Source organism: Solea solea, chromosome 5, assembly GCF_958295425.1.
Source record: "Solea solea chromosome 5, fSolSol10.1, whole genome shotgun sequence".
NCBI lineage: Eukaryota > Metazoa > Chordata > Actinopteri > Pleuronectiformes > Soleidae > Solea > Solea solea.
In genome coordinates, this window is record NC_081138.1 from 17,256,269 (window position 1) to 17,281,700 (window position 25,432).

The following is a 25,432-nucleotide window of genomic DNA, read 5'->3' on the forward strand; positions in this document are numbered from 1 at the left end:
CTGTGTGTCTGATTCCGTAATATACTGTATCTTTAATTCAAAAGAGTGAAATTGTCTCCGAGTGTATGCATAGAGCAACTTTTGCCTCCTCCATGAAAAATCTCATCTCGGCAGACGCTGTTCTCTAATCTCTACCAGTCTATCCCACTTAACATTGCACAAAGCCATGTGTTTAGTTTTGTGTAAATGCTATCTGTTGACAGCCACTTGACAGGGTGACCCCTGACTGTTGTGTAAGTCAGGGCAGTGAGGATTGGGGGGGGGGGGGGGGGGTAGACATATACGTGTGCAAATGTGTGAGAGGTGGTATCAGGAGGGCCTGGAGTTCAAACATATTGTGTGGGATGCTTGCCCTCAACCTAAACTAATCTAATCAGTCTTTCACTGCTGATAGATTAAACGTCTGTCTACTCCACCGATGAGAGCTGAGCATTTCCTGTCCTGGTCTGTGATAGCATTAGACGTGGTAACATTGCATTGTGGGTGGTGGTGGTGGTGGTGGTGGGGGGGGGGACCAGCACAGCAGTGATGTTGGGTTTGGGGTGGGATGGGTGTGGTAAGATGGTTTCTAGCTTTCAGCACCTGCAGCTGGAATGCACTATCAGTTCGAGCCCTACATCGGAGTTGAGAGGCGGTGGGCGTCGACACAGCAAAGCAAGGTGTGTGGAAACAGGCTGTTTACAAGGCTCATCTGGATGGGGCAGAGCTAAGGGTCAACAAGAGGGGACAACCCAAAGCATGGAAAGACGAGAGCCTGCAACAATACAGGAAGTACACACTTCTTTCAAAAGAAAACGCCTCGCTTTCTCACCCACGGCACCGACAATCAAGTGTTTTTGAGCGTTAATGTAAATATGAGACATATACTTTCAGTGAATGCCACCGTGACTCTGACACCTGCGTTTATCCCTAATTCCAGAACAACAAACCACCAAGATGTTTCAAAAGTGGTAAAGTAAAGTGGTTTCGACATCATAGATCAACGCTTTGATTGTGCTTGTGGTGAAATCCTGACGCTTCTTGACATTACTCGTCACGGCGAGCACTTTAGAGTCATTTGCATATACATTTTGGGGTGGAATAGGGGCGGGGTACATTGCTCGTTCCATGTTCGATCGGATGCATAAAGGAAAGGTGCAGAGGGTGTGGGGGTACGCACAGTTTTATACATTTCTGAAGTTCTTGGCGTACGCACTTTTCAAATCTGAGTATGCCATCTTTCAGTATGAAAGCTGCGCACTCTTTTATACATGAGGCCCCTGGTCTGTGGATTCTGCCTCTGGCACTTTTGCTTTCTCTTGGCTCTGGATCATGTCTGGTCCAAAGTTTGAGTGTGTGTGTGTGTACACTCCTGTGTGAGACACTAAGGTCAAATCTGTTGATAAAGACAATAAGCAGTAAAACATATGCAACTCTGGTGTTCACATGCATACTAGTGTTTATGTGTGCTTGCTAGTAGTAGGGGGGAGTGTCAGAGAGAATGAACAGCTAAAATAACACTCTGTGTTTGCGTGTGTGTGTGTGTGTGTGTGTGTGTGTGTGTGTGTGTGTGGGGGGCCTTCTTTATCGGAATGAATGGTTGCGGTTCTAAACCCTGTGCTCTCTGCCCTTATCTGGAAGGAAGGAAGTGACTGAGCTTATCCATGACACACGTGTCGTTGTGATAGCTGTGATAGCTGCCAGGGCCAAGGACCACAAACAAATATCAACTACACCACTGCGTATCTGGGGAATTCACATCTGCTCTTTTGTAGGAATCAGTGCCAATGCAGGCTGAATGAAATCGGGACTAATGTGACGATCCATGTTTAGTGTAACCGCTTCATGTGATCATGCAGCACTGAGACTGAAGCTCTGGCAATTCAAGAAAGGTGTGTATCAGAGTTTAATGTGGGTGCGTTACATTTGCTCCTTCAGAATTCAAATACCACTCAGGAAGAAATAAGGAATACGATTAAGAAAACACAATATTACAGGACATACGTTTTTGGTTTTGAGACTGTTGTGAGTTTTCTTTCACTTTAATTTAATTTAATGGCAGTTTTAACAGATGCCACTTGTTTCATGGCACATACAGAAACTCAACATCTTCTACATGCAGCATGTTTTATGAGCGCATTTGCTTTGGGTAAACCATGACAACTAAAGAAGAAATACACACAATTCTTCCTACAGCCAACAGCAAACTACATGACGACACATCTATTTAAATAAAAAAAAAAAAAGGGCAATTTTATATTTTTAGCAGGATGACTTAATTTGTGTGTGATGGGTGGAAATGAGCCTGTGCTCTCGTTTCAGAGTGTATCACGCTGCTGTCATGATTTATTTCTGCGGTCCAAAGGGAGGGAAGAATGTTAGCATTGCAGTGGGTTACCTGTCTCTCCATGTCTGTCTTTGCTGGTGTCTATCTGTCAAGGCGGACAGCAGGGTTTCTGCCATCTCCCTCCGTCCCTCGCCTGCCCTGCCCTCCTCCTCCTCCACTGACGCCAGGAAGAGCATAGTCTGAAAAAGAAAAGTGGAAAAAAAAAAAAACGGCACATCTCTTAGAACTGAATGAACAGGCGTGTGGATGACAATACAACCCGGACTACACATTTCCTTCCCTTTGCAACGCATAGGACATTTCTTTTTCATAAAGTTGTTAACATGCTCTTGGTTGTTTTACCTCCAACTATGAAACTGAGAAGAGAGACTACCTCTCTCTCCATCCTTGAGCTTTTGTCCTTATTTCAGAAATGACACAGCTCTGAGCAAGGATTCCATTACCACATCCCTGGGATAGCGACATACAGTAAGTCTCGTATAAAGTCAGTTTCACATCAGAGGACGGGCAAATTACACCCAATATTAGAGTGTGAGTCAATTAATCACGTACTGCACAGCAGAGTGTAATGTGTGAGTATCCCCCTGTTGAACATGAATTACAGGCCAGCTTAAAGTGTGACGTGGCACATCAGTGCTAAACTGAGACATCCTAGCAAACCTTCGCCTCCAAGTCCTCTGTAGCCTCTAAGCTGGTTGAGAGGGAGTCAAATGAAAAAGGATCTGGCAGCCCAAATTAAATGCAGTGCTGTCAGCCACACTCAAATCCCTCTTTCCTCTTACCATCTCCCTCTTCTGCTCTACCCTTCACAAACTCTCTTCCTCTCTGAATATCCTTAAATCCCCCCCCCCCCCCCCTCCCAGCATTCAAGACGTGATGGATCTGTAACTCTGACTGACTCTGACGCCTTGTTAAGAACAGTCTCTTCCTGTCACATCTCCCCGGCGAGCGTGTTCATTTCTTCCCATTAACAGTCACTCACCTCCCCAGTCATCCAACCATCTTTTCAAAAAAAAACCACAATGTAAAGGAACCTTCATTCCTTCTCCTCTGCCTCTTTTCTAATCCCTCTCTGACAATCCACCTGTCTGTCTTAATTCATGTGAAGATAGGTTTGACTGTCTGTGTTTGTACACGTTTTCCGAAGGCGCGGCGTGTGATTTGCCGACAGAGTAATATGCTTATCGCCTCCACACCACACAGGACAGGTGTCAAAACACATGGCAATGTGTGACAGATTACACCTGATTCAGAGAAGACACCAAAGATTATGGTGACCAGGAGGTAGAAGGGTCAGCTGTCTGCCTATGGAAACTGTACCGTTGAGTTTGGCTCAAACCCCACCCTCCAGCGATGAGTGACAGGCTAAGAAAGTGCCAGAAAGTGCATTCAGAGTGTATCACCATCTCAGCCGATGGATATCATATTGTCGCGCTGGTCGCGGAGCACAGTTTTCAAGGTTCAAGCGCAGCAAAGGAAGAGCAAGTGATTGGCGACTGAATCCGAAGCTCTCACAGGATCCTAAGCTTGCTTCAGCTCCTCACATAGGAGGCTTGGGTGTAGTTCAATGAGGTTAAGTGTGCCAAAATAACATTTTAAAATGTGTAATTGCTTTTTTTGTGTCCTAACTCAGAGATGATGAAGCTGCAATGTGATCTACCAAACCTCCTCACATTGAAAATGTAAGCATGTCTTTGCATGTTAGTGTGTGTCTGTGTGTGTGTGTGTGCGTGTATAGTCTTATGTTTAGAAGACCCGGTGCTGAGAGAAATATCCAGGTCTAGCCCCAGGCTGATCCCTCGGCCATTTAGACACCCCACTGGTTGTTTACTGGTCAAGCCCAGCCTCTGTCAGCTATGCCCAGACCGCAGACCTTTGTATTAGCACTAATCAGCCCCTTCTTTCCTCCTATTTACCTCTTGATGACAGTAGCTGTCCTCAATGTCCACCTCTCTGTGCCTGATGCTGACCACAGATGTCCTCCTGACCCAGGCCACATCTTGAGGTGAACAAGAGGACAAGGAGGACTTCAGTGCCCCATTGCTGGTCCCCAGGCCCCAAACTCAACATTGTCTATTTTACTACAGATAGGCATAAACATTTCTGGCCCTGTGCAGAACCAGAGTAGGTAAACAAACACACAGCCAAGCTAAGGTGATATTGTGGTTGGTGGAGAGTTGGAGTGATGATAGCGTTCCAAGTATAGGTTGGCTGGAGGGCAGCCTGGGGCGGCTCACTAACACCTCAAGCCAGGACTATATCTTAACACCAACAAGCATCTGTCTATTCTTTCACATAACAACATGTCACTCATTCGGCACAGAATAACATAAAGGAGGGTTTGTTGCTGCACACAGAGCAATATGGTGTACATCCCTTTAAACTAAATATAATAACTGTCATAGCACACATAATAGCTAAGAAACAAGTGCTCAAAGGGTGAGAGGTTTAAAAAAAATCAAGATGGATACAGATCTGAAGGTTTACACTCTACTAGCCAAAAACCAGAGTGTCTGAGAAACTATTATACACCATGAAATGTTTTTGCTCACTTCAGACCAGTTCTTTGAAGGAACCGCAGATTACCCTTAAACTCACTGTCACTACCTTAAACCTTAACCCCGTTTATGAACTATTTCAAGTGAGATAGGTGATTTTAGACCAGAATAGTCCAAAGAATTCAAATGAATAGATAATTACCTAAAAAGTAACACTGAACACTTCCTAAGTTTTGGCTACCATGGCGCCTCCCCTACAAAAAAATAAGTGCACCTCTTCCAGACTCACCTCTATGACACTAGCTTGTGTAACAGGTCCAGCAACAGACCAGCACATCCTCTCTGTGTGCCAACACATCTGTGTGCCCATATGGATGTAGGCGTGTCCCCAACTGTAAGCTCCTCTATGGTTTTTGACTGTTAAGCCACCACCACCAGGGCCATTCACTCCAAAAAAAACAAAAACTTAAAACCAAAGATTACATTTGCTACATTTAAAGGCCAGTCTCAACTGAGTTACTCGACAGAGAGTGAGATATTTCAAAAATGATAATCCCTTTCAGCTGGAGGAGAGACTGTCAACCTTCTGGTTCTTGAACAAACTGCGTCATGTGGGACTTTAAACCCAAACGGACTCTGTTATTTAGTACATCTGCTGTGTGTAAGGAATCAGTTTCTATAATCAACAATGTCAAACGTATTGATGGAAAAAAAAATATTAATCAAATTTGTTAGATTAATTAATGCTGCCAATTACCAGGTAGTGACTGAACTCTTGAGATGACTTAGACAATGAATCATGTACAATGTTTCCAGCATTGCATGTTGCCATTCCACCCAACTGTGACTTCCTGTTACACACCAACAACACTAACTACCACATTGGCAAAGTACCTCGAGCTCTTTATGTCTATATTTCCAGGTTCTCCACTGATGTTTGTCATAGTTAGAAGTGAGCTGCTCTGACATCTGATTTTATCAGTCTTAGGGAGTGGGACTTTGGCAGACTCTTAGCTGTCTCAATCCCCCTCTCCTCTCTAATACAAGAAACCAATATCCTCTCGGCCACTGGTGGAAAAAGGCATAAGGCACCTTGCTCAGTGTAATGGATATCTTCTGTTCACAGATATAAACAACGTGGGAGCTGCGATCCTGCCGTGGCCACTTCCAGTCTGTGTCTGTCCGCTACATGCCAACACTGACTTACTTTATTCTTTAGGTGGTGGGAGCTCTCCCCCAGTGGAAAACTTATATTAGCCCAGGAGGAAATAAAACCCCAGACTACATTTGCCTTTCTGTGACATCACACTTTATAAGTGTATATGCGTGCTTGTTTATTTTCCGTGCCGTCTTCCTGCTGCCACGGCGTAAAAAATGGAGGAATACATGAAATTAAATTTGCTCAATTTCCTTTATGATAAATTGGTTGATTGTGTGTGTGTGTGTGTGTGTTTGTACGTGCAGGGAGAAGTAAAGGGAGTCAACATTGTTTGTTCAGTGCAGACAAAGAAACATAGTCTTGGATGTAATCAACAAGGGAACATGGAAGTTAATGTGGGAAGGCAGCTCCATAAAAATTAAAGGACAATCACTCAAAGATCATATGAAGATTACGTGCAATTGCATCCTTATATGGGCCTTTTGAGTCAACTGTAAAACATTTACTAGTGTAATTTTCACAGCACTGACTTCATGGAACCTTTCAAAAAAAAATTATTCCAAATCCAATAATAGTAATAATAACAAAGGAAAGTAAACCAAGCTTATTAAACAGCCTCCTTACTTAAACTTATAAGCACATGATCAAGCAGCTCTGTAAAATGTATACACAGAAAGAAAATACTGACGAAGAAACTATTCTTTTTATTCAAAGTCTTTTAAAATAAGCAAATATTATTTAATGTATTCAATCTAAAGACCCACAACTTTACTGCTGTGTCTGTGTGCACTTGTGTGTGCTTGCGAGAATGTGTTCTTTGCGATCTCCTTGGTGACCGAAACCAAGGCCTTTCTGCCTGATTGACCTTTGCAAGGTTGCAGGCACCATCAATTATGTCAGCCAGTAAAATAGGCTTTGCTACGCACAGCAGATTATATGGAGTGTAAAACATTAGAAAAATGTGTCTGAAACATTAGAGTAACATGTTTAAAGTGACAAAGACTTCGGGGGTGGGGCGGAACCTCCCAAAAAGGGAAGACCCCTGACAAGTGATTTTGTTTGAAGGCATTGTGTCACACACAAGTGGGCAGGGATGCTTTCTATGGCCCCAACGGCTGTCCATCTTCTGGGCAGAATACAAGCGGGATAGAAGGACATATGCTTTCCACAGGGTCCAATGAAGCAGAACTCCGAAGCTTTTGTGCTGCTCCCTTTTTGGTGGCAAGAAGAAAAGGAAAATCTGTTGATGGCTCATAGTCCAGTGGGCCCACGAATATCACATAAAAATTCACTGGTCGGTTCCTTGCAAGGCTTTTGTCTCCATCTCATGATAAGGAGTGTGGATTCAGTTTGCCTTAATGGCTAAACCACATAGTTCTTTGTCTGAATGAGCTCTCCAGCAGGCTGGGACAACACACACACACACAAACACACTAACTCCTCACTGGCCTGGCAAGAATGCATCATCTATCCATCACGAGAAAGCCTGGAGAGGTGCTTTGACTAATTCAAGACAACGAAGACAGAGCTGGACAGAGATGTCTGTGATGAGCGTGACACTAAAGCACCTTCTACTCTGTTAAAACTCCCTTTCTCTCTTTCAGTATATGAAAGCCGAGTCTAGATTTTAGCTAGATAGCAGATTGTGATCAGCACCTCACTCTCCTGCCAGTAAAAAGCTTTTTGCTGACTGGGGCCAAAGCCAGCCCCGGAGTTACAGCGTTACGCACACCACACCATACTTCAGGTCTTCAGGAAAAAAAAAAAAAATGCTAAACCAATAAAATGGGTTTCCATCCATCTAGACACACTCACATAGAGCAGTTTTGTTTCATTAGGTAGGGAGAGGCAGGGGGTTGCCTGCAGGGGCTGAACTGTTACAAAGTTTTGATTGACTACAAAAAGTTAGAAGGGTAGGGATGCTCTTGCGTGTTTGCATCGGAATGGAGGACGTTACGGTGAACGTAAACAAGCTGTTTACGTGACTCGGCTGACATTAATTGTGAAAAAAGTCTGGTTCGTTTGGGGAGGTGTGAATGCGCAACCGAACACTGATGTGCATCAAAGAAGCAAAATCTGGTCCGCCTTATAAAATGTAGGTCTCGATTCTCTTCAAGCGGACCAAAGGCAGGAGGAGGACGACAATGCATTGTGGGTAAACGCAACCAAAACATACCCACGTGTATATCGAAAAACGTGGGGTGAGAACGAGGTAAAAGCTCTGATAGAAATATGGTCAGACGAAAATATATCACCACTGCTTGTAAGAACCCACAAGAACAACAGTTATTACTATGGATTGAGAATGATCGATTTATAATCTGCTGCATCATTTTACATCAAATCCTTGGACAGACTATTTAAACCACTATGAGCAGTGAGTTTAATCTGCCGCTACTACTATGGATATAGCCCTTTTGCCTTATACAATTCTCTCCACGCTGCATGGCTACCCCATAATAGACAATGGCACACACCATGAAGCAGTAACATATAAGTGGATTATGGACTCACATTCTGTATAAAATGCTGTCTACAACAATCTGGCAAAGAAGTCACATGCACATGTTCAACACAAACTATCCTCGCTCTCACAAGATATTCCTCTGTGGAGTATATGAATATAATCTAATTAACTAAATGGGGACTACACTACATGTCAGACAGATTTACATCTTTATCTGATATTTATAATGATTTTTTTTTTTTTAAAGACGAATGTTGTATTATATCTTGATCTTTTCATATTTTTCCACTTATCATTTGCATTATAGGTTTATCAGTCATCATATCACGTCATGTCAGATGAGTATCTGAGCCCAGCCCATGAGGAAACAATCTGAACTTAAAATAACGAACTATAAAGGAACAAACACACTGAAGGGAAAACAATACGATACCACATGTCTAGAAATATAATGTGTATAATAAATGCAATGTACGGTAAAACGATGCATCTATCCTCGGATGGTGTTTTAAAGAACTTACATTTTTACTTAACTTTTATTAAATAATAATAATATAAGGTATTTATCTAGGGTGTTGTTTTAAAGGTTTTAACTTGTTTTAAATATATGATACTGATGAGGCAACATGTTAAAAATGACTCAAGTCTCTCTCTCACGTGTGTTTTTCAGACATTTACAAAGTACCCCCTACAAACAGTGTTATGTACGTATGTGTATTTGTGATTGCCCCCCACCCAGGGAGGCTGATGAGAGCACCTAAAGGGTGTTTATGAGACTGTTAGCCAGGAAAGGATGCCGCCCCGTAGCTTATACCCAAATAAAAGAGCCATTTATTACATCCAACATGACCCTCTCATTACGCACAAATAGAAATTAATGAGCACTATATTGGGTGCTCCCAGTGGAGTGAGGCGGGGCCTGCTAAAGGACTAGTGTTAATTATGCTGTCCTACATCTCACCCATTTAACACCACCTATCAGATCGCTCTATCTACAGGGGAAGGAAGGATGCGAGGCTGGAAGTGTTTCACAAACATCATCAAGCAAAATCTGACTGTGTATCTGCTCTAAGAGTCACCATCAGTTATTTATAATAGTTGTTACTAAAATCGAAAGTTCCAAGGTGAACTTATCAGAGTTGGCAAGTCAGCGGTGTAACTGGTGAGTGTAAATAACACATGAGAGGAAATGTCCATTATCAGAGATCAGGTTTAGTTTAAAAGGAAAGGAAAAAAAAGTCTCATGACCCCCATGACTCCAGTCCCATCCCCTTGTCTCCAGCCTCAGCTTTTCTCTTGGTTCACCTTCACAATCTGAACTCAAATCCTAATCGTTATCTCTCTATCCCACTCATCTCTGAAAATAAACACACCTCCACGTTGCACCTCCTCCACCTCCCCAAAGAAATCACACAATCACCGTCAACAATCTTCCCCCCCTGTATATCTTCCTCATTTTTGTATTCCTTCACGCAAATCAAACAATTTTACACCGTCTTCCCATCAGTATCAAGTCATTCTTCGCGTTAATTGTTTTCAAAGACGGATTTGTGTACCTCGGAACAACAAAAGCTGCTGCAGTTATTTTGAAGCATTAGACAGGTGTTGTGGAATTAAGCGGTTGCTATTTTTTCCCGCACTAGTTGAAAGATTTGAACAAAAAGCTGATTATGGATCAAGGCTTAATCGCATTGGAGACCTAAAGCCTAAGCCTTAATCAAAGACACGTTAAGTGTAATTCAGTATCCCAGTGATATTTGACCTTTTTTGTTGTGTGTTTTACAGAGATAGTTTTACACTTGAGATTTTTTTGACCGGTTATTGCGTGCAAAAAAACCCTCAATAAAGCCAGGTTATCGACATTATTATAAACCATTTGTGTTCCTAATCAGATTTTGGTGGGATTTTTTCTTTTTTGGTCGCTGCAGTCGGTGGTGGACCGCTTTCATTTTCATTAATAATAACTTTATTTATTGTTTCGCTGCGTGGGTGATAGGAAGCCCTCGGAGACTGCAGCTGCGATAAGGGATTGTACAAATAAATGTGAAATGAATATGAGTTGACCTGCAGATAAACAATAATAAGGATATCAACCAGAGGAGCTGAGGAGGATCCACATTCAGATACACATGATTTGATTTTATTTGTTATTTGTGCACAAAAGGCTCAGAGGGTTCTTTTCTTACTCATACTCTCCAGTCTACACATTCAGCACAACTTAGAATGTGCATTTCTGTTTTTCTGAACATGATCAATATTGAACACTCGCTGAACGGGACTTTAAGTGACTAAAACAATGTGTTTTCTCGTGTCTGTTGCGATCCCTTTCACCCCACCACCCTGACATTATTCCCCCAAAAAAGTAAATAATTACACCTGTATCAAAATAGTGGAACAAGTGCTGGTTAGTATGTTTACAGTCAGCTAGAAGAAGGGCGTACTTATAAGATGCTTCGAAATCTCTCTTCAATCTTTTTATACTTTTTACACCATCAAGGCACTTTTCAGCATACACACAAACAAACACATGATCCTTCCTCACATCACTCTGGCTGTGTTGGTATGACACAGGAAGAAGCTGGGCCCCTGCAGCCAAGCCCGCCGTCCTCACTGAATGCGATTAATCTGAGCAGTGATTTATCTGGGCTGCCCCATAATTCCTCTTTACTATTTTATTGGATGTTATCTCTCCTCCTCTGAAGGCTTATCTTGCTGATCAGGGCCAAGGAAGACGAGAGGGAGAGGAAGAGGAGGGGGTGGCCATGAGGAGAGGGAGAGAAATCAAACCAAATCCATACAGAGGTAAGTAAATGAATAAGTAAATAAATAAGTAAATAAATAAATACAGGGATTGAGGGAGCTGCTAAGCGGATCAGGCAGATCAGTCTCTGTAAAGTGCTCATTTGTTTTCTAAGAAGACGAGACAAGCCGCCTTCAAAGCCCGCTGACACAGTAAAAAACGCTGTCAACATCACAATTTGCAGACAAACAAAATAAATTATCCAAACCACTGACAATAAAACTCCCCAACCCCTCACTGTAAGAACAAGGTGTCCTTCAATCACGGGTACACACACACACACACACACACACCAAATAAAAATTAGAGGGATTTATCAATGAACTCATCCTCGTTCACGGATGACAGTAAAACGTTTCATTTGCAGTTTCCACATTGGGGACATTGTGTCGATAACAGCTACGTTCCTCCAACACGTTCCAAATTCAGCCTTTCACGTGGAGAAACGTTGCCCAGGTCGGAGTGAAAATGCAACCGTCATCCCCACGTTCAGGAAAGAGAGCCACATCCTGTGACTGAGAAATAATTAAACACTTACAGGAGAGATAATTTCAATCATTTTAAACGAGATAGCGCTCCGCAAGGAATTGCACTGACGAAGATAAAATAAACTGGCACACTATGAAGGTGACAACACAAGGAATCATGATTGGCAGCCCAGTTTGTGCGTGTGCGTGTGCTCATTTCAGTGAGTCACTTTCATTCCACTGTGTCATAATTGAAAAATAGCTGAATATTGATGCATTGCAATAGTTTGTAGCTTCAGAACAAATGCATGAAAGGAGATTTCAAGTGCAGTCAGACTCTCCAGTTCCATGTGTTACTTCAGGTTTCTTTTAAACTTCCCCAGCATGTTTACTAGTGTGTGTCTACGCCACACTTTTTTGTGTCCCTTTGTGTCTTTGTTAACATTATATATAAACACCAGCCAAGGAGTGACAGGGTTAAACCTGTTTCGGAGCTCTATCCCCCCCCCCCGTTTGGCGTACAGTGATGTTGCACTGAGATTCTGTCATAGAAAAATCTCTGTGGGATTCCATTCACTACTAGTGTACATCTTTAGGTACAAAGCTGTGGGCTGCACTGGCTCCAGGTAACATAAACGCTCCCTTCAAGCCACCGCGTATCTGCCCAAGAAAATTCTCCAAAGGGCTTTAAGCATTTACGCAGAACACTATCAGGCACTGCTGAAAATTCAGCTTACCCTGTTGAATAGGGACTTCAAAGAGAATCGAAAATACCTTTGCACTGCTACGCTACCCCCCCCCCCCACCGCCGTCTCTTCCTGCTCCTTTTCATTTTATATTTCCAAACACAAGCCGCTGCATGATGTCAAATGTATTATCAGCCATATACTTCCTATTTAAATGAATAATAACAATAATCTTTGAGTAATTTCGCTTTTATACAGCGCCGCCTAAACAGGGCAAAGCAAGCCAGCTAATATAGAGCTGTAGGTAAACAAGGCCGTGCGATAATGAACGCGTGGCTTAGGCCTCTAGTCTTTGTGGCGCGATAAGGAGAAACAGCTGCTCGTATCCAGGTATATTGACTGTCAATGAGGGATAAACTACTGTGCAGCTGCACATATAATTCCTGCACTCGCGCTCCATGTGGACACACTGCTCACACACATAAGGACACATGGATTAACGTGCAGACACACAAACGCAACACATACACACGCTGAAGAACTGCAAAGAGTTAGAATATAATAAATGTATGGGCCTGTTTCCACAGTGTGGCGCTTGAAATGCACAACAATGTGTTGCATGAACACGGTGTGATTTAATGTAAGAGATAATAAATGGCTCCATAATGAGCAATAAAAATGGTCTTTAAACCGTTTACTGCTTAGTTCACACTTATAATTAATCTGGGTTCCATGTGCGCATATAAAGTGGGTATAAAAGTGAGCGCAAGTAAAATAGTGAGAGAGTCAGAGAGAAAAATGACTTCTGGTAAACATGTGCGGCATTGTTCCACTCTGGTCTGGCTTTCCACACGTGTGCCGTCTTTCCCCCCCCCCACCTCACATGGACCAGCATGGCTTACTCTCCAAAATAATACATTTAAAAAGATTGCCCCCTGAAATTATTTACAGCGAAACGCACAACAGAAACCATAACATTTATAATGTTTTACAAAGCCATCAAATAAGTGGAGAGGGGATTAATTGCCCCAGCCCGACCTTAAAAATAATTATTTTGAGCGGTGCAACTCTAAACTCCAATGAAATTGATACACTTTGATAATTAGATTCTTGGCACTGACCCGCTGAAGTCAATAAAGGTTATTAAGGCCAATTGCTGTCTAAACGCATTACGGGCAGGGTAAACTGTCCGTCAGAGGCCCCTGCTACTCCAGCGCCAATATGATAATCCATTCTCCGTCCTGGGGGTTTCTTCCCTAGCGCCTGTGTCTCCACTCTGCCATACAAAACCAGATTGGATTCGCTTAACCTTTCCAGGACTTTGATCAAATGAGCTCACACAGCAATAACATTTACATTGACCCCCCCCCCCTTCCTCCCCAACACACACAACCCCTATCTCCGGGTTTTTTTTTTTCCTCCCTTCTGTCTCTCCCTACAGTCTCGCCCTAAAACTCACAACCCTCCCTCCTCCACTGCCTCCTGAGAACCCAGCCTCCACGCGCTCAGGTCAATAACCTAATAAGCTATCGATGGTGACCAAGGCCAGGGTGTGTACAGTTGCAGTGTAACCCTCCTCCGCAGGCCAGAGTGTTTCTGCAGACTGATATTAACGCGAGGGGAGAAGATGATATGATATGGTCACCGAGCACATCCTTGGACACGCACACACAAAGGTATGTATGAACGCTGCGTGAGCCACCCTCGGTTATAAATCAGAGGAGGTATATTTTGTCACACAATAAGAAAACAAGAGTGTACTGTGTCTGTGTATGTGTGTGTGTGTGTGTGTGTGTGTGTATGAGAGCAAACCATTGGAAAACAGGGAGTGACAGGCTGGGTGAACAGAGAAGAGGAAGACATGGCCCCACACTACTTCCTGTTTTGTACGTCTTGAATTATACAAATGTATCCAACGGAGTGGATCCCATTTATTATGAGAGTAGATTAATTTCCTTGATGTATGTTGAAAAGATTTCCATCTACAAGGCTCGTTCTCCTGTCAAATATGGAGGAGAGTGTGAGGTAGAGACAGAGATGGCAAGAGAGAGAGAGAGAGAGAGAGAGAGAGGAGGTGAGAAGAAGAGAAAGAAAGAACATAAAGAGGGAGAGAGAGAGAGAGGTACAGGGAGACTGAGTGTACAGAAATCTCTTTGCAGCTGCGGTGGCTTTTGAAGTCGCTAGATGAGCAGCCACAGAAGTCAGGAAAGTGACAAATTAGGGAAAAAGCTGTACTGTGCAAGCAGAGCTGCTAAATCAATTAAAGTCAAGCCGAGTGCATACATTAACATCACGCACACAGAAACACACACACACACAGAGACATGCACACAGGACAGGAGAAAAAAAATAAATAAGAGGAAGACGTGCTCATGGGCTGTTGCTGTCGCTTCTCCCCCACCATGAAAAGAGGGAAAGATAAAAAAAAAAAAGAAATACCACACCAGTATTTAAAATATTCTGCATAAAGCCAAGTCTCTCCGTCTATTGTCAGTCAGACAGAAGCGATTCATTGTTGCTAGTTTATGGAAATGTCACAATTGTATGATATCCGTGATAGCAGAGTCCTGAGGGAACATCAGGTGGAGAACCAGGAACGTCAGCGCCGTGGATCACGAGTGAATATAAAACCTTTGAGTTAATGTCCTTTTCCACGCTCCAAAAAACAACCTTTACCTTTACCACATTCGCTCGTACACACATTATTTTATTTTTTTTTGTCGCGTGCAGCGCCTACACCAGAAACTGATACAGAACCGCATCTTTTTTTTTTTTGCTGCTATCAAGGAGCCACTTGAATTTGCGCGGCACCAAATGCGAGTGGACGTGTTTTCTTTCAATTCTTTATATATTTATTTATGTATTTTATCAGAATGCCATTCAAATGGAAGGATAAGCATTTGCATGACAACAGGCAGAGGAGCTAGAGAGAGAGACAGAGAGAGAGAGAGAGAGAGAGACAGCCCCAGGGAGAGACAGTATCCATAAACAGGAGCTGGTCCCGCCACATTGCAATATTCTCCGTACAGACTAACAAACACACACACACACATGGCCCTGCACATCCCGCAACACTCTGTGCTAAGTATGACAATAAAGAGAGGAAGGCTGGCTGTTTGTATTGCTATTTTAGCAGGATAAAACAATAGGCTGTTTTATTGCTACAGCACAGTGTATGAAACAACACATTTTATAAGCTCTATTTAAAGAGACATGTATTTGTTATTTTAAAACAACCCGTGGTGATATCAAATTGGACAAAAATAATGCTGTATTAAAATGCACTCGGCAGACGAGAGTAAAAAAGAAAAAGAAAAAGAAAACCTAAATAAATAAATGGAAAACAGCATCAGCACACAGCGGGTCACTCGTCTTTCACTAAATTACACTGTGCTGTCAATTGCCGCCTTGAAAATGTAAAATATATGCAATAAAAGAATGAAGGGAGGAACCCACCTAATTTAAATGACTCATGGTAATTTAGAGAAATGTGTTTTAATCTAACTGCAGAAAAGCTCCAGCTACCGGAGCTTGCAAAAGGAAAAATCTATAAGTCATATCTATAAAGTGCTTTTCATCAGCGTATCAGAGGTCGATGCATGTATGTAAATATTGCTTGCCAGAGCAATAATGTTGTCTTTCATCACAACAGTGAATCGTTACACGTATTGCGCTCGCCAGTGTGTTATTTAGTTATTTATTTTTTTTAACGCGGGTTCAATACACACTTCTCCACAAGACACATACTTGCTTTGACGTGATTTGACATAAAGTTATTATTAATTTTGGTCGAGGAATGGAGACTGGTGGAATTAATGCTGCTGTCAACACACACACACACAGGAGATTGACGTGCAAAAAATGCAGCATAGAAATACTACATGTAATTCTTTTTACAGATACAGGATATATTTATATCAGCGAATTCAGTATATTCAATAATTGTAATTTTTTTTTTTAAAATATGTGTATATATATATATATATATATATATATATATATATATATATAAATAGATTTCCATTTTATGTGCTGAATTTTATAAAGTTTGATACCAAGTTTCCATTGCGTGACAGAAATCCACATGTGGACACGCACACAGTGGAGATGGATCGCTTGTATGTGACACGGCAACAGAGCAAGCGAAAGACCTCACATTTCACCGGTGCCCTTCTCTAAATACAGGTCCAAATCACACACTTCATCTGGGCCCAGAGGTGGAGCCCTCCACGAGTTTAGCCCCTGTCTACTAACTCCCCCACACACACCTTCACCAACCTTCTGCCAGGCTGTTTGAGAGAGAGAGAGAGAAGGAGAGAGAGACTAAGACTAGAGCTGGGCAGTGTCAGCAGCAGCGGTACTGCTCTCCAGGCCCTGTCTTTATCCCCGCCTGAGCATTAGATGTGATTACTGCTCAGCACTCCACACTGACAGAGAGCTCCCAGAGACAGCAGGAATGGGCGAGAGACATAAAGACACACACACACACACAGAGAGGGAGAGCATGGAGGGGGGGGAAAGAAAGGCTCTTTCAGTCCTCTGCTGCTGCTACAGTGATACAAGAGTGCCCCCTGCTGTTTCCGGTGTCTGGATGTTATGTACATACACACACACACACACACACGGACATGCACAGTCTTTGAAATCTGGGCGATGAGAGAAGGAAGAGTCAGCGGCACCTATGCATCTGCGTCTGTGTGCCGCACGTTTGCGCGGCACGCCGCGGCCGAGGCGAAGTGAGGTGTCTTAATTACAAGTCTGACCACTTTAAGTGATTCACGTCTAACTAATAGCCTCGCGTTTCCTGTGTTTCCTCCTCTCATAAAACTTCTGTGAGGCTGCAACAAACGCGTGACACATCTTTAACAATGCACCGTGGTGAGAAGTTTGACAATCCATGTAATCATGTAATTTTTTTAACACACCCTCCCCTTTGTTGAGCATTACTGGACAGCAGGTTACTAATGTGGTTTGCACAAAAAGCACAGGCAGAGGCATGTCGAGTATTTAGAAAGGGAGAAAACCTTTGTTATGAAATAAATTGGGTTGCTGATGTTTTATCATCATTATTATTATTATTATTATTATTATTATTATTATTGTTCTTGTAATGAGTATTATAATTATTATCAAGGTGGGTGTACTATTATTAAGGTGGGTGTATTAATTACAATAGAGTATTACATCCAGATGCATATTTCAAAATAATATTTTCCTAATATTTAATACATAATAATATTTAAAAAATACAAAAGGCATATATTTCTAAAACCTATATTAACACGTTCTATTTTCTAAAACATAAGTGGGATCCGAGTCAAGTTGGGTAGGTCTGAAGTTAGTGTGTGTGTTTCTTGGATAATACAAAGGAAATAAATTCCATTACACAACTCTGAGTCAATGATACAGTGAATTACACAGGCTAAAACAACACGGTGAGGCCGACTATATGATCTGAGCGGGGCTTTACCATGGTCTCCATGAGCCTCCAGTCTTTCTCAAGTTGCTCCATTGGTCTGGTCCACCAGCTGCAGAAGCGGGCATAGCGCTGTCCCTGAAACCAGTACTGTCGCAGCCACTCAAACTCCACCTGAGAAAACACACATAAATAACATAAATAATAATAATAAAAAAAAATCTAACCTATGCATCTGAAAAACTGAAGCCGCAAAAACATTTGTAAATACCATTTTATAATACATTTTGAATATATCATATGAGGTATATGATGATGTTTTTATAGATAATGCATCTACTTTTACAAAAGACATACATTAAATACAATACTTGTACTGTTTAGGGACACAATTTGAAACGTATTCTAAAAATATTAAATTAACTTACAACCAGGAAAATTATGTAAATTAATATAACAACAACTTAAAATACAATATTGCCTTTTTTTTTCTTTTTTTTTACTTTCTAAGTAAAGTTAAATTGTAATAAGAAATTTACAAATTTACAAATTTATAAATTTACAAAAATACAACCTAAAATCAAAGATTGTGCAGTGTTGTGCATAAGGAAATAAATGTTTAAATATTGATGCATGTACTAAATAAATGATGTCAAAGTACATTCACAGTAAGGACACAGTTTTTAATTACACATGTAAAAAAAAATGCCCCTACCACATACAGTACAACCACACCCTTACCAAACAACAGACACACACATACTGTTTATGAATGTCGGTTCACACACACACACTCTGACAAACACTTTCCAGTCAGTACACCTGAAAACTCCACCCTCTTCCTCTTCTCCTCTTTCACCTCCCTCCCTTCCTTTCACTCCTCTCTGACACTCTCCCTCCATCTTGAGATTACATTCCCAGCTCGAAAATTGCTCCCCTCTCCTCCGCCACGAGTGTTTCTCTTTCCTGCTCTTTTGAAGTGCTGATTTAATCCTCACAAGGATGCTCCGTGTAACCAGGTGTAGCCTATCTCCTTCTAAGCGCGCCTTCCTGTGAGCGAGGATCGCTGTGTTTGTGCCCCTGCCTGTATCTCTCTACGTAGGTGCATTAGTGGCTTTGTTAATGTCTGTGCATACAATTGCTGATGTGAGCGTGTGTGTCAAAGATTGCCCCGTTTGCTGCACACGCAAGTGCGAGACGCTGCGAGTTGCCCTCCCCCAAAACGTCCTACAAAGCATCATCCACCCAAAACAATGCGTGCTCTATTACATTTCGACGCAGACAACTGTATGACACAAAATGTAGTTGCATACAAAGGAGACGCACATCACATGGGACTGAGGGAGCTATTGTTCCTTTTCTGTGAACAATTTTGTTTATTGTTCTTCTAACAGAGCTGTAGCCTGCGAAAATATCTATAAACTCACAACGGCAGATTAGTTCTCCCCCAAAAGGTCTTAAGCCTCAAAAGCTCGACGAGCACATTTTGCCCCGTGTTTCCAGTTGCATTATTTTCATGCAGAGATTTTTTTTTTTCGATGAGACAGTCATTAACTCTCATATAACCCTGTCTCCTACAAATTACGCTCATATACAGCTAATTTGTACTGGCTAATAAGTTCAGACCAATTTCAGCTCATTCATATCAATGAGGCCAGTCCACTGGTGACATGGACGTGCCAGTGGCGTGGTAGGAGTCAAACAACCCACAGTCAGCTGGACTATTATCTACTTTTTACTGCACATGTCATTGTGAGCAGAGACTCAGAAAACTGACCACTGTGATTTAAGTTCAAGTAAGATCATATGTTATGGGATTATATACCACTGTGTGCAGTGTTTTGTGGTATTTGAAAAGTTTCGAGCTGGACTGGAACTTAATTATGTCTCATCAGCACCTCAAGCGACACATCCCCACCTTGCACTGTATGAATGCAGAGCTGAATGCTCACTATTGTGTACTTGCAGTTGCAGTATCCACACATTTCCTTTCAACACGCTACGGCAACAAAAAACTCAAAAACTCCATAGAAACGAAAAGTGCCACAAAAAACACTTTAAAAATGAGCCCCAAGGTGACGATAGTAGGCAAGAAGACTTGCTTGGGCTTGGTGTTGAGATACTACTGAAAAGATTTCAAATGGCCATCTCTGTATTAGAATGCACAACACCTTCTATTCAGCCCCCCAAACAAGTGAAAACAAAGGATAATGTTATCTTCATAAACAACTTGACTCAGGTCTGTCTTGGGTAGAAGCTACACACAGTATCATCCTGCCATTTGCCTCCAAAAGGCTCTGATCACAGCAGGGATGACATGCAAGGACCGGGGCATGTCAGCCAGAATACACAGCCAGTGGCACTGCTCGGCAGCCTCTCAGTCACTCCATACAACACATTTTCAAAGAAATGTCATCCTTTATGGTCGCTTCAACACTCTCCAAATCCACTCCCCTTCGATCACTACAGCTCAAGCACACAACAAAGCCTTTGAGCGCCGATACTGGACGTCCTTTTTTTTTTTTCTGTCTGTCCCTCCTTCTTACTCTATGATTGTCTGCCTGTCCTTTAGTGAGAAGAAGTCAACCTGTGTCTCCACTTTGAGCTGACATGGCTGCCTGTCCCCCACTGTGTGGGCCAGCGGCAGCCACAAAGCAGGCCATCTAAAGCAACTGAGGAGTACTGGCCACAGTGGCATTTGGTGTCCGGCCCCCCAGCTGAGTTACCAAGAGGGGAACTCAGACTAAATGCCACCTATCCAGGCAGACAGATCGATGATGTGTGAGAAAGAGAGAGTGGTTGTAACACCTATTTTACGTTGTTGTTTTTTTTCTGTGAGGGAGAATGAGGGGGGACCTAGTGGCTCCCCTGGGGCAGTCACTGTCATCTCACCAGGTGATGGACACTCTAATTACACATTAGCCCCACATTAGTTGACCAGTCTTCGCCATGGCAACTCTGGACTTAAAGCCAAGTAGCCCCCTTTTCCCATTTAATGAGGCGCACCTTCACAGTATTCCCAGAGCGGGTCCAATCAATTTCCCGGCCAGGGCCCTGAGGTTGGAACTGATGAGAGTGGGATCGATCCCACTCTGCCGTCCTCTGTTTACCTCTGCAAGAGTAGTCAAACAACAACTATGTGATACTGTACATACACATACTGCCGTATACATTCCTGTTCCTATTTATAAAATGTTAGTATCCGTTCCTTTTATTCTATCCCAGGCCACAGAGTTAAAAGTGGCCCTGGCTGCCATCTTGGTTGCTAGTGGAGAGGAGCCACTTCACATCAATGTGACTAATCATTAAATTGCACTTGAATCACTTCATTAAATCTTTTTTTCTCAGGGTAAATCTTTGCAGAAGTCAGAACAGGTAAACCCAATTACTTTTAGAACATTTTATCCCTTGTGGGTAGATCTCTCTTTGTGTAGCACAAAACAAACTTACAAAGTACAAAGACATTAAAAAAAAACTCAATAAACCTGTGGGATGAACAATAAACATGTCTCACATGAATTAAAAACATTGTAAAAGGGTAATAAAAGTGGTATATACGGGAGGAATTACAAGCACGGACTACAAACTGCTGGCATTAATAATTTCCAAGAAGTGATTTGTAAGATTACAGTGATATTGCCACTATAAGCCCCACAGCCAAACAAAGACCGAAGCGCCTGCCACCTGGGGACACATGCTGGCCTGAAAAACAGGACGCAGGAAGGTCACACACTCCTGCTTCCACACAGTTTACTTTCTGCCAGAACATGTGCTGAAACCTTGTCCCACCCTTCAATATTTACTGTGGGGGGACTAGCATCATTAGAAGGGGTCCCTCAGGGTACTCTGTCACACACCCACCTGGGAAGTGACACAGTGGCTTTAAATGAGACAAGACGTTTGTGTCTAGGATTAGCATTTCAAAGACAAACATGCACACAAGGGCCGTGTGGTGATGCTATGTGAGACTAACCCCCCCACCACCCAACCCAACCACCACCACCGCCGCCACCGCCACCTTAGACAGGAGGTAAGATTAGAAAGAGACAGTCAGAAGGGCTGCGCCTAACAAACAGGTTGGAATTTCAGTTTTCTTCATTTCTGTCTCTGCCTCCCATCAACCCCTACTTCATCTCAACATCCTGGCCCATCCCCAAACACGCATACTCAGATGGAAAATGCTCTGCTTCATCATCGTCACACGTCAGACCCACCCATGTCAAACCTCTCCCCCCCCAACCCCCCAGCACCTCGTTGCACAATGTCAATGACACATCAGCCACTGCTAGCTCACAGTTTAGCGCTTTTTAGGGAAAGGCCCATAAGGCACAGCTCAGGTCAGGCTGCCAGTGCTTCTCAGGCTTGTTTGCTCCTTGGTCGTCCATGTCAAACACGACCTATGCAGTATGCGCCCGCCAAGCACCAAATTGTGCTCCCATCATAAATAACTCCACTAACAATACATCACATAAGTGGGTGTTCTGCTCTCATGGGCAACGCCAAACAAATGGCCGCATCGATCATTGCGAGTGCCAGGTAGGGTGGGCTTGAGCCCCCGAGAGCATCCCCCCCCTTACTTAAACCTATACACATGATAAAAACGCGTGCACCTGCAATATTATAAATAGCATCCAGCTTTCCTAAGTACATCTGCCTTGCCCTCCTGGTGGGGCCCATACTTGGTAATCCTGTGGCGCTATGAGGCTAACTAGCAGGTGCTGCTAGTTCAACGAATGCAGCACTCCCCTGACACAGACAGTGCTATTGTTTGGCGATGCTGAATAATTAATATTGTCTACAACCTTTAAACAACCTTACGTCAGACTCATCTGTCATGGCGTCCTGCTGAGAGGCCTGGGCCCCAGCGTCAGCTACGATGTGCGCTTTAAGCCCAGGGGTGTAAAGGGGGGAGAGGTGAAGTGCTATATTAACTGTTGGCCCGCGGCAGGCTAAACCGGGAGGTTGATGGCTTCACAGACGGCCCCTCACGTGCTTCTATTTTTGACCTCACTCCATCCCTCAGTACACCAAGCCAGCGTCACTCATTATTGTGTGTGAAAAGGGGTTAGTGAGGGGAACGGGGCATGACTCCATCTTTAGATAACATATGGAGAGGCTATTGCCTTACAATCCATCACAGGCCTGGACAAATGAGAACAACGGGAATCTCATATTGCAGGCACTTCCCTCAGTGGAAACAACAAGGTAAGTAGAAAGTAGAAAATGGCTCTGATTCCCACTGTTTACAGAGGGTTACCATGTTTTCAGAGGACTGTAAGCATGGTCAGGAGCTCCCATGATGCAAGAGGGAATAGAAGAAGCATATCAAACCATTTTGTGCCATTTTGCATGGCAGCTATTTAATAAATGTATTGGTTTATTGTTTGATAGTTCAATTATTAATGTTAAATTAAATGATTCATGATAGTGACATTGTAATATGAAACTTCTAATATTTTTCTACCAAAGATTATTATATGAGCCACTTTGTATTCAGAACTGCATACACAGGTGTTTAAATCCAAAGCACAAATGCCGGGTTGTTTCGGTGAATTAAAGTCCTTAAAGTAATATTTATTACTCTAACAGTGACGCGCTTTGTCTTTATATTATATAGTTTATTTACCTGTCCTGATGAAATCCTGCCATATGTTGTAATGGCTGTGAGTTTTAACCCTGGAGTTTCAGATGATATTGGTTTCTTCAAAACATTAAACATCACCATGAAGTGACTTTGTAAATTGTCTTGTCATGTTTGTTTGTTTTTTTATTTTCTTATTGCTGCAACAATGTGACAAAAGTGACTAAGACACAAAGGTATCCTGCATGTTGTGATGATGATGATGGGTGTTTAAAATCAGATAATGAAGATGATCTGGGGTACGTTAAATTTGCTTCACAGTACAGGCCTCTGGTTATTTATTTTAGGTATTAGGTATTTTCCAAACGCTGTTCCAGACCCACAAATTGGGAGAAATCAGTCTAACACAGTATATTAACAATTAATCACACTAAAAAAAAGGAAATCATGCAAAACCCACAGAAATATGTCTGCCCAAGCATGCAAACACGCATGCATATTCACATGAAAACATGTGAAATTAATAAAAACCCACACCACTATGTCCCCACCTCATTGTGAATCTCCTCACAGTGCTGTAGCGTTGTCGGCAGCAGGGCCAGCAGGCTGTGGGAGCCTGTCTCTGGGTCAGTGTGGAGGTTAGACAGGGCCTCTTGGCAGCGTGACTGGATGTAGGTCAGGGTCCCTCTGGAACACTGGTACAAAAGAATGAGACACAGTGTTGTACAAGTAATTTCCATGCAGGGTTTAGGCCTTGAACCTGTGTGACATGTAAAAATAGCTACCTGGGTAAAAGAGCTCGACCAGTCATATTGTAGCCTTCACATTTTTTTAATCAACAGAGAAAGCCTTGCATAAAAAGGCTGTATATTAAGTCTTATATAAGTGATCATGCTTCTCACTGGATTATAATATGATTTTTCTTATTGAATTAGTAAAATGAAACTTCCGATTTCAAAACATCTCTCCATTGCTACGGAAACTTTGAATTTTGTTGGAGTTGGAATTTACCTGAAACAGTGTTGATGGTTTTTCCTTTAATATAGCGCATAAAGTATGAGGAGCAATCCTTACTGAAACCAAAAACTTGAAATGTTATCCACCATTCAAAAACAAATCTGAATCGCTCTGGGATTGCCGCTCACCTCAGCCATTCTGTGCGTGGAACTAAAGCGAGCATTGTCTCCAGATAGGACGCAGTGCTGATGGGTACTGTTCAGGTCGTCTGGTAAACAAAGAGAAAAGAAAACTATCAGTTCGACCAGAAACCACATTTTAATCCAACAGTAATAACTTAAAAACATTACAGATTACAAAAAAGCAACTTGAAGAATAGAATAACAGTTGTAGTGATATTATCGTGGCTTGGTTTGAATTTATAGTAATTAAAAATTGAAAAGACCATTAAAAGAAAAAAATAGCTGATAACAGAAGAGCAGATGAAGATCAGAGCGTGAAGGAACATGACAAGTAAATCACCTTGTGCTCTCAGACAGATTGCACCGCACCGAATCGAATAGAGTGAGCAGCATTGTACTATAATTTTAATTACCAAACAAAACCAGATTGCACTCAATCTGTCAAGATGGAAGATCCATACCAACAAACATTTGTCCAATATCACAAGAGCTTTACAAAGAGGACTTACTGCTGTTTCCTGTGTATCTCTCCATGTGCTTCTTTGTGTGTATAGATGTTTCTCAGCTCTGCCATTATTTGCCTCATACCAATAATTAATTTAGCCATGACAGAGCTGTCATTCACAGCACATGTGCATATTTACATCCGCCTTGAGCAAGAGTACACCGTCTAATGCCTGTGATTTGAAAGTCAAACAGCCAAATGGTTTGGGAGAAAGATATTATTGTTTGGTGGGTGAAAAAAAAAAAAAAAAAAAAAGATGGTGACAAACAAAACAACTTGCCGGTGTTTTCTTCACCCTGATGAGATTGTGAAGAATTAGGTCTCTGGGCAGAATTACTCTGCGTCTTTAAAACTGTTTATATCCAATAACAAATTATCTCCATCAATC

The 25,432-nt window shown here is 42.3% G+C and overlaps 1 protein-coding gene across 3 annotated transcripts in view; it reads right to left on the minus strand.

Moving 5' to 3' along the window:
* Positions 1 to 25,432, minus strand: part of fto (FTO alpha-ketoglutarate dependent dioxygenase) — a 111,840-nt gene that overhangs the window by 57,330 nt on the left and 29,078 nt on the right. For all 3 annotated transcript variants that reach the window (XR_009240303.1, XM_058630081.1, XM_058630079.1), the window contains exons 5-8: positions 24,546 to 24,625; positions 23,952 to 24,095; positions 17,874 to 17,993; positions 2,378 to 2,505 (exon numbers count right to left, since the gene is read on the minus strand). Coding sequence is in view for 2 of the 3 variants with exons in the window: in XM_058630081.1 (XP_058486064.1) it covers positions 2,378 to 2,505; positions 17,874 to 17,993; positions 23,952 to 24,095; positions 24,546 to 24,625 (472 nt within the window). In the remaining variant the exon portion in view is untranslated. The remainder of the gene's footprint in view (positions 1 to 2,377; positions 2,506 to 17,873; positions 17,994 to 23,951; positions 24,096 to 24,545; positions 24,626 to 25,432) is intronic.